Source organism: Saccostrea cucullata, unplaced genomic scaffold (genome assembly GCF_032062105.1).
Source record: "Saccostrea cucullata isolate Sc308-1 unplaced genomic scaffold, CSIRO_AGI_Scuc_v1 ctg78, whole genome shotgun sequence".
NCBI lineage: Eukaryota > Metazoa > Mollusca > Bivalvia > Ostreida > Ostreidae > Saccostrea > Saccostrea cuccullata.
The window spans coordinates 91,484-102,141 of NW_026940638.1; the positions used below are offsets into that span (position 1 = coordinate 91,484).

At 32.6% G+C, this 10,658-nt stretch overlaps 1 protein-coding gene across 1 annotated transcript in view; it reads left to right on the forward strand.

Annotated features, from left to right (window-relative positions):
• LOC134255828 (uncharacterized) overlaps positions 1 to 10,658 on the forward strand; it is a 28,688-nt gene extending 18,030 nt beyond the window's left edge. The window contains exons 2-5 of the mRNA XM_062738378.1: positions 9,243 to 9,274; positions 9,323 to 9,443; positions 9,582 to 9,719; positions 9,857 to 10,658. Coding sequence (XP_062594362.1) covers positions 9,243 to 9,274; positions 9,323 to 9,443; positions 9,582 to 9,719; positions 9,857 to 10,098 — 533 coding nt within the window. The 3' untranslated portion in view covers positions 10,099 to 10,658. The remainder of the gene's footprint in view (positions 1 to 9,242; positions 9,275 to 9,322; positions 9,444 to 9,581; positions 9,720 to 9,856) is intronic.

The following is a 10,658-nucleotide window of genomic DNA, read 5'->3' on the forward strand; positions in this document are numbered from 1 at the left end:
TCTAAATAAAAAAATAGCATTTAATCTTGAGGATGCATCTGTTTAGCTAATTGACACATTTTAGAGTCAAATGACATTAATCAATAATGTCTTTTGTATTTACTGCTGTAGTAAAGGTAAGTTAAATTGAAAACATCTTCTCAAATTTTCACACATTGGTGTAAAATCGATTTCGATTTTTTTTATTTTAAAAGGTTGACTCAATCTACCGTAACGGTTTTAATAATTTTTCTCTCTAAAATGATGTCAAACAAATATCAATGTTTATAAAACATTAATCTCCTGCAAAAAATTCCACGTATGAGCAATTCATGAAACATACGGAAATAACGAACAGTATTCAAGATCAAAAGTCCATAAAACAATACAAAATGGGAGCAGAGCAAACAAGGACCTCCTAAACATCAAAGGTGGGATCAGGTGCCATGAAGGAGTGAGCATCGCTGCTGACCGGTCACACCCGCCGTGTGCTCCTTGTCATGATCGGGAATTTGAAAAATCCGTCGTCAATTCAGTGTATTGACTCAATGATAAATTGGATTGGCTGACAAAGTCATTATATCGACCGTAGAACTATGATGAATTTAAACGAAACTGCTGATATTCATGTTTCATCAATTAATTTGTCGTTTTAGAAATTGTTCATACATAGAACAGGCTCTTGTGTATCGAATCAACTGAGATACATAAACTCCGTATGCAGGTGATTTAGGTATATTGCTGCATAAGTTACTAAAGGGAAGTTAACGATAGAAAAATTAAAAGTCATCACGTTTATCATTAGAGCTTAGTTGTTGGATTACCATTAACGTCTTTTTCAAGTACAATATCCGAATATGAAACAGATTTGTCAGACTCTGTAGTATCTATTATTTTAAACTCACCAGGATAAATCATATCGACATAAGAATGGAAATTACAATTGTTGATTACCAATTACGTCTTCGATATACCTAAATGTCGAGTTGAAGGCCACATCAAGTGTTTTCTTCTTTTCAAGCATAAGATTTTGCATAAATTATGCTTCATATGAATACAAAAATAGGTTTGCTAATAACGGGGCGCAATTGGTACCCATGGGAATTCCAATAAATCGTTGGAAGACATGGTCTCAAAAAACTATATAGATACTGTCAATCAGAAACTCAAGCTTTTTGATATCGACTTTAGAGTACTGCTGTGTACAATCAGAATGTTTATTAACAAAATAATTTTGTAAATGGTCAATGACAAGGTAAGTAAATTTACGAGTTCCATTTTTATTGAAAAGGCAGCTGTCAATGATATCAAAAAGCCTGGGGCCCGTTTTACAAAAGAACTTACGACTTAAGACCAAATTTAATTCTTCATATAACTTTTTAATAAACTTTATATCGAAAGTTATTTTAAACTTCTTAAAAGGAATGTAGTAAGATATTTTTACACAAACAATTTCAAAGAGAATTATTAATTTTGCAAAATTTTACAATCATCTGAAGTTTTGGGTCTTAGTCGTAAGTTCTTTTGTAAAACGGGCCCCTGGACTTTTATTTATCGTGGGGAATGCTTGTGTATAAAATCGAAAAGTCGTACGTTTTTTAGCTGTTGATTTTGGTAAAATCTTGTGATTTCAAATTGTCCAAAAGTTCCTGGAATATTCAAGTATCTGCATCTGATTTACACCACTTCTTGAATGTATTGTTGCATAGTACTCTTGAAGTTTCTCCTTCACTACTGTTAATATCTTCGTGAGGAGTAAAGAAAGAGGCTTGGTTGAACATTTACTGGAACCCGCTATGTATCTTTGTGTGTAAGGATTCTTATGAAGTTTAGGAATCCAATATAGATATGGTAGTTAAAAATCATTTTGGTCCTTTGTGATATATTAAAAATATTCAAAACTGACATATGACATTTTTAAGAATTTCCTCCATAGAAAGGGAACTATGAGTATAAGCTGGATTACCGCTTGTAGAATTAAATCCAAGTTCTTCTAAAATACAATTTATGTAATGAGCCTTTAGTTACAAACAAAGACAATGTTGTTACCTGCTTTGTCAGCAGGGACCAGTACGTACTGATCATGTAATCTATCTAGTTCTTTTTTCACTTCTGGGTTATTGAACACTGATGGATAGATGGTCATCTAATTATTTACTTATGAAGTTTAGTTGATTGAATTGAATTGCACTGTTGGACAACAGGCATAAAATGTTTCTTTATAAATGAGTAGTGTTCATGATACATGCATTAAAATTGTGAATTATATATTTTTTGGTCATTTTAGTATATAAATATGATTGATCAATAATGACTAAGAAACATGGAGATAACAAACCGTAATCAAGCCCAGACGTTCATATAAACAATACACTTCAGGAGCAGAGCGAACACGGCCTCTACAGAAATAGAGACGGGGTAAGGTGCCATGGGGAAAAAAAACATCCTCTGTCGTCTGGTCACGCCAGCCGTGTGATCCTAGCTCGTCTTGATCGGACAAACGCTTTTACAAATCCTTTGACAATTCAATGTGTAATTTTTTGATAATAGCCTAACAATATTCGACTTAATGAAAGATTGTATTTGCTGACAATATCATTATATCGACTATAGTACTTGCGAAATGATGACAAACTACTAGTATACAATGTTGTTATGCATACCTCGGTTTAGAAATTATTCGTAGGTAGAGCAAGCTTTTGTGTATTAAATCACCCGCGGGGAAAATAAACCTCAAGCGCAGGTGATAATAGTATATATATTGCCTTATTATTAAGTGAAATTGACGATGGAAAAGTTAAAATCATTACGTTTTGTTGTGAGTTTACCTTTAAAGTTTTTTTTTTTCTGGTGAAATATCCAAACATGAATCATATGTGTCATATTCTGTGTATTATCTTTTATTTCAAGTTCACTGGGATCTATCGAGTCCAGTTATGAGTTGATGCTACTATTGGTAAAAGATAATACTTCGCTGATATATCTAAGTGTCGAGTTGAAGGCCACAACAAGTGTTTTCTTCTTTTGTGTAAGGTTTTGAATAAATTCTGCTATATATGACTACTAAATATGTCTGCAAATAATAGGGCCAAATATTTTGATAGGTTTTTTGTAAGATCTTATCTTGAGAAAATACATAAATATTTTCAAAAAGAAACTCAGGCATCTTTTTAATATCAACTTCAAAGTATTTTTGTGTACAATCAGAGTTTTTTTTTAACAAAATAATTTTGTTAATACCAATGACAATAAAATATGAGTTCCAATTTTATCTAAAAGCAGCCGTCCATTTAAAAAAAAAGGACTTTAATTTATCGAGAGAAGGGTTTTTATAAAGTGTTGATAGTTGGTATGTTTTAATGGTAATGTTAACTAAAGTTAATGTTATCTCCGCATCGAAGGGATGTGTTTGTTGTATTTCTGTCTGTGTTTCTGACCGTAACAATTCTTGAACTTACTAGAAGTTTAATTTTATCTCTTATTGAATAAACCAAAAATCAGGAATTAACTTTAAATGTAAATAATGAGTAGGGCAATACCTCATCTATAGGTAGTTAACTTTATATACATGTAAACTCAGTATCCCTGCTTGAAAAGTGGGATGTAGTGTACAACCCCAGTCACATTTCCAAAAACGATCAACCGCCGACGGTTTTTGAAGCAAAAATTGGATTCTTCGGGTGAAGAACTTTTTTTCCATGAAGCGATTCTGTAAAATGTGTTTAACCCCAAAACAAATGTGTCTTTCGTGTTTCTAAAACTTCAACCCATATTGTTCACCATCACATCACCTCGACCCCCTGAAGATAGAAGATGTATACTCTCAGTGATATATATGACTCATATAATGTTATTTATTTCGAATATATTTTTGACTCGTGAACATATAAAAAAAGTTTACATTCTTTGTAATAATTATAAGGTGGCTAACTGAGAGAGGTTCATCGGGAACACTGTTAGTTAGAACAAAAGCATGAACAGGAACTGATCGGTTATTTTATAACTCTTCAAACAGCCGTCAAATCTAAAAGTCTAAAAGTACACCTACCACAATACTTTAACCATTAAAAAATATTGTGTAATTTCACAAAACAATTAGCGCATGAGACGTTTTGTCGAAATAACGTTAACTCATTCTTTCATAAACAATTCAAATAATTTTTTTTTCAAACCAAAATCCTCAAGGCACTGATCAAAATTTTGAATATGCTTCGATAATATACAATTTTTTTAGCCTATTCAATTTCATTTTTTAAATACAACTGAAAAAATGATAATATCGAAATGAAAACACAATCCAACCAAAAACGACCAGCGGCCGACGGTTTTTGAAGCAAAAATTGGATTCTTCGGGTGACAGTCGTCAGTTCATTGGCCGTTGTCTTGGCCGATTTTGAAACTTTTTTTTGTCGGCCGAGCAATTTTGTGTCCATCGGTCCAAGTTATAATTTTCTATGCGTCGGTGGCCGATTCCTTCAATTGAAGTTATCCGTCGACCAACCTTCGATCATCGTCCGACTATCGGTGGTCAGTTTATAAAGTCGGTTGTCCGTCGTTGGACAATAAGGGTGTTTAAATTTTCGGCCGACGCTTAAAATCAAACTGTAGCTCAGACCTCGATGATCGGACGACGATTGGCCGACTTGTGAATATTTAACCTAGTAAAGTATAAGTCACATTATCCAACGATGGGGTATACGATGAGAAACCGATGCGTTTTTTGATGAAAATGGCGTGGTTGCCTTCCGGGCACCACTAGTGATCGGACGGTGACTGATTCTCTTTTTGCGAATCGGTGGGGTCATCGGTAGGAAATAATTCGTAGTTAAAATTCAGCGATGTCTCCAACGAGGCCTCGCATCGCTCCTCATCGGCAACCCATCATTAACACATCTTTCAAGGATCGGCCGATGTATGGCGAGCATCATCTAATATCCTTTAAATCTGAGGTCATCGGGGAGTTTAGTGGTGTTCAACAGATAACGACCGGTCATCAGTCAATGTTCGACCAAACATTGGCCCGTAGTCGACCGATGTACGAACGATGTTCACCAATGTATGAGCGATGTAATATACATCGGCCGATTATCCTTGAACATCGTTTTATGATTAGCAATGCATCGCTGGGCCTTTGTAAGTCCGGCCGGCAACCACGCCATTTTTCTCATAAAACGCATTGGTTGCCCATCGTATGCACATCGCTGGATAATGTGACTGATACTTTTAGGACTACTAGGCCGATGTGAACCGATGTTGGGGCATCGTTAACACCACGGATTACTACCGATTACCACCGGTCTACGGCTACCGGCCGGGAAATGTGACCTAGGCATAAGGATATTAACACAAACAAAATTTTGATGCATGGATTGATATAATTTTTTTGAACGGAAATAACATGAATAATTAATCCGTAAGATATAAAGAAATCTTAAGTATTATTTCTGCTTAGATATGCACCATTTGTCATTTTTATGCAATTCCATACAAAATTTTGCACACATTTTCAACTTTGCCTTGCAAACATTACTCACGTCACCTATCTGAATATAGATCTATGAAAAAATATTGCTGAATTCTAAAGAAAAAAGATTTTTTATGTTATTTGTCCAAGTCATCGGTGTCCCTAGGAATTAATGTGACTGCTCCGTGTCGCCCGATACTGTATCGGCCGATCATGTTCTTTCAGCCGACAAGACCAGAAAAATTTCGTCGCCCGACCATCGGCTTAAATGTGACCTAGGCTTAAAGTGATGGGAATGTCCGTCCTTTTGTCTGTGCGTCCGTAACAATTCGTGTAGACATTCCTTCTTTGCATCTCCTCTTACACAGCTGAAAGAAAAGTGAAGATAAAGAACTGTATTATACGGAAGCGTATTAGTGCCACTTGCACACTTTACTTTTTTTTTATTTCGACACTTTAATCTGTAAATTTTACACTTTAAAGTGTAAATTTTACACTTTAATCTGTAAAATTTACACTTTAATCTGTAAAATTTACACTTTAATCTGTAAATTTTACACTTTAAAGTGTAAATTTTACACATTAATCTGTAAATTTTACACTTTAAAGTGTAAATTTTACACATTAATCTGTAAAATTTACACTTCAGTCTGTAAATTTTACACTTTAATCTGTAAATTTTACACTTTAATCTGTAAATTTTACACTTTAATCTATAAATTTACACTTTATTTGTTTATTCACATAGTCAATTTAGCATCTTCACACATCCTTAGTAACACATTTTTAAGCCAACAGACCATGTTTCATGCATGATAAAATTTAATTCTGATGTTTTATATTAAAGTAAAACTTTTCTTTGAATATAAAGTGAAGAGCATACATGCACATATTCCCGATCACAGGTGCTTGAGGACCCCCCCCCCCCACCCCGATATAGATTCCAGGGCCTGTTAGACTATTTTCACATAAATAATATATGGATGACACAATTGTGATATAATCTATAAATCCTATCAATTCAGAAAATTTGCTTAAACTAACATTTTATTGGCTTACAAATGTGTTACTGAGGATGTGTGAAGATGCTAAATTGACTATGTGAATACACAAATAAAGTGTAAATTTTACAGATTAAAGTGTAAAATTTACAGATTAAAGTGTATAATTTACAGATTAAAGTGTAAATTTTACAGATTAATGTGTAAAATTTACACTTTAAAGTGTAAAATTTACAGATTAAAGTGTAAAATTTACAGATTAAAGTGTAAATTTTACAGATTAATGTGTAAAATTTACAAGTTAAAGTGTAAAATTTACAGATTAAAGTGTAAAATTTACAGATTAAAGTGTATATTTTACAGATTAATGTGTAAAATTTACAGATTAAAGTGTAAATTTTACAGATAAATCTGTATAATTTACAGATTAAAGTGTAAAATTAACAGATTAAAGTGTAAAATTTACACTTTAAAATGTAAAATTTACAGATTAAAGTGTAATATTTACAGATTAAAGTGTAAATTTTACTGATTAATGTGTAAAATTTACAGATTAAAGTGTAAATTTTACAGATTAATCTGTATAATTTACAGATTAAAGTGTAAAATTTACAGATTGAAGTGTAAATTTTACAGATTAATGTGTAAAATTTACAGATTAAAGTGTAAAATTTACAGATTAAAGTGTAAAATTTACACTTTAAAGTGTACAATTTACACTTTAATCTGTAAATTTTACACTTTAATCTGTAAATTTTACATTTTAAAGTAAAATTTACAGATTAAAGTGTATATTTTACAGATTAATGTGTAAAATTTACAGATTAAAGTGTAAATTTTACAGATAAATCTGTATAATTTACAGACTAAAGTGTTAATTTTACAGATTAATGTGTAAAATTTACAGATTAAAGTGTAAAATTTACAGATTAAAGTGTAAATTTTACAGATTAATGTGTAAAATTTACACTTTAAAGTGTACAATTTACAGATTAAAGTGTAAAATTTACAGATTAAAGTGTAAATTTTACAGATTAATGTGTAAAATTTACACTTTAAAGTGTAAAATTTCCAGATTAAAGTGTAAAATTTACAGATTAAAGTGTCGAAATTAAAAAAAAGTAAAGTGTGCAAGTGGCACTAATACGCTTCCGTAGTATTAAGCTTAGAAGTATTGAATTTATACAACTTGGGGGAAGAGAAAATAAGGTCCTCTAAATATATCAGAGGTGGGTTCATGTGCCATAGAGGAGAAAGCATTCCCTGTCTACCTATCACACACGCAATGTTCTCCCTAACATGATCAGACAAATAAGAAAATCCGTGCATAATTCAGTGTGTAAGTAATGACCTTATAATAATAAACTAGCATGAAAAAAAAAATTTAGTATTTAACTTTCTGAAAGACAGTATTTGCTGACAATGACATTGTATCGACCATAGAACTTGCAAAATATTGACTGTAAGCAAGTTTGTTGATATCCTTCATTCCTCATCTTTAATTTGTTTGTCAAAGGGTTGCCTCGTTTTCAAAATTGTTCATATGTTTAACATGTTTGCGGGATTATCGAATCAACGTACATGCGATAAAAATTAATATGGTTAATTGATAAAAAGTCTATGTTTATTAATGTTGAGTTGAAGGCCACGAAAAGAGTTCTTTTTCATGAAGATGTTATTTATATAAAGTCTGTTTTATAGGTATACAAAAACAATAGATTTTCTAACAACGGGACGCACTTATATAGTTACAATAGGAATTCAAACAGATTATTGGAAGACTCGATCTTCAAAAACTTAATATTGGAAAAAGATATTCGAAACACAAGCATCGTTTTAATTACATCTATGTTAACTTCTAATACTCGTGTGAACAATCAGAAGGTTTTTGACAAAATATTTTTGAAAATGTGCAAATGATCGACAAATGACCAAAAAAAAAAATACGAGTTCCCCTTTTATTGAAAAGCAACTGTCTTGTGTCAAAAAGCCTTGGCTTAAATTTATCGTACGTAATGGCTGCATAAAGTGTTGAAAAGTTGTTTGATGCCATTGATTTTTTTTATATAAATTTTGTTAATTTCAAATATTCTAAAATTCCCTTGAAATTTTTAACCCTCCACAAGTTCTTGAATAAATTGATTCATATAAATTTGCATCAACGTTCAAATACAGGTACCGTTCATAATTTTTTGTACAAAATGCAATTAAATGAAACTTTCATAAAATCTTCATTTCATAGTGACAAAATTGTCTCTCCTATCAAACTGTTTAACCATGCAGCTATTTCAGGATTTTCATAGCAAAACATGGACTCTGTCATTCTTTCTATAACTTTAATTTAGAATATACTTATCCCTTATCCGCAACTCCTCTTTATCACTGAATAAAATTTAATGAGAATTTCAAAGATAATCCATTGTCCCATTGTGTACCTCCTATTCTACAATCCCACTGAATAGAAATTTTGTGTTTTCTGACAGCAAAACATGGACACTGCCATTCTGTGAAGATAATACTAATCTGATACCTGCAACTTTTTCCTTTATTACTAAATAAAAAATTTAACGGAATTCGCAGAATTTTTATTACATAACAGTCAATTTGCACTTCCTATTTAATGTTATGATTGAAAAGGTATATTGGGTGTTTTTGTACATCATGACTTAATTGGGTATCGTCATTATACCTATGCGCGGGAGCAGTGTATATCATTCTTTGAGGTCAGTGCTCACAGACCACTAACTAGTTTTGTCTGTCGACTTTATCTTCTGACTTGTATTTATTTATACTATCAGATACAGCACGTGCCACCATGCAGTCGACAGGTGTGAATTCTGGGGCGCCGAAGTTGAATTAATAAGAAAAAAACGCACAGAAACAAGTCAGGGGCAAACTTTTGTACATTTTTGTAAATGACCGGAAGCAGTGTTTTAACTTCCTGACTGACTACGACGAAGAATCTAGAACTGTGTCAGCAAATACCAAATCATTCATGGGTGGGTGTAATCAGCTCATATTTCGAATATATGATCATAAATTATGTCTTGAAAAGATTTTCTGTCATTCTATATAAATAAATTGTAAGCTTTGGGGAATGTACCTAAACAATAAAGTTAAGAAACTTTATTCTGCAGGTCTGCATAATTCCACAGTGGTGTGTTTCATGGTGACTATCATAGACCTGATTGTGGCCAATTTTCTGGCAGCCCTGGGGATCTACAAGAAACATGTACCCGTCTGTATGGTAGCAGGTGCTCTCTACTGTATTGCAAGTAGGTCCTCCTTAGTAACCTTTTCTATTTCAATTTTTCCAAATTACTTTCAAATGCTTTCATTTGACTACCTCCAGATCAGTTCCTAGAGAGAGTACGCATATTTGTATGACTTTTTCTTTACTTCATCATTTCAGGTGTGTTCATATTTTTTGGTCTCGTTATTTTCCATGTGAATCATCATTACGAGCAATACTACTGCCAAGCATTATATGACATCCAAGACCACATATGCTCCAGTCGGTCGGTCAGTATAGGCTGGCCAGTCCCGGTTGCGTGGTTTGGCCTGATTCTTTGCGCGATGGACAGTGTATTATGGGTGTTCCTGACGCAGGCAATGAGAATCATAAAAACGAAGACGATGAGTGATCGGTACTAGTTATTTCTGGTGAAAGAATATTGTATGGCATTCCTAACTTCTATCAGAAGATATGGAATCACTTGGTCTGTGATGCGAAGCAAAATCTTTGGATTTTGTCTTCAGATTTGTTTATTTATAATATGTAAACTTTTTCCGTCCCTTGTAATCCCGTCCTTAGAGAACAGCAATGCAAGAAATTAGAAGTACACTTGTGTCAAATAAATTGTTCATAATTGAGAGAGGTGAATTATTCCGTGCCTTTAAAATAAAATACACAAATCGGTACACGACGCACAAATTGTGTATGAATTGAATATCAGCATTTTGTATTAGTATGTACAGTAGACCTGGCATTATTTTAATGTTGCATTACAAGAGTTGGTGTTGATTGTCGTGTTGTTGATGAAATATAAATAAACAGCGTACCAATACTAGACCTATATGTTAGCTTACTGAATCATACAAATTTCTCAAATGGAAATTCAAAAAAGCAATAAGTATTAATGGTTCTTTAAAAAACCACTCCATAAGACGCGACAGATGTACAACTGTTTTAGAATTAATATCTGTATTTTGTT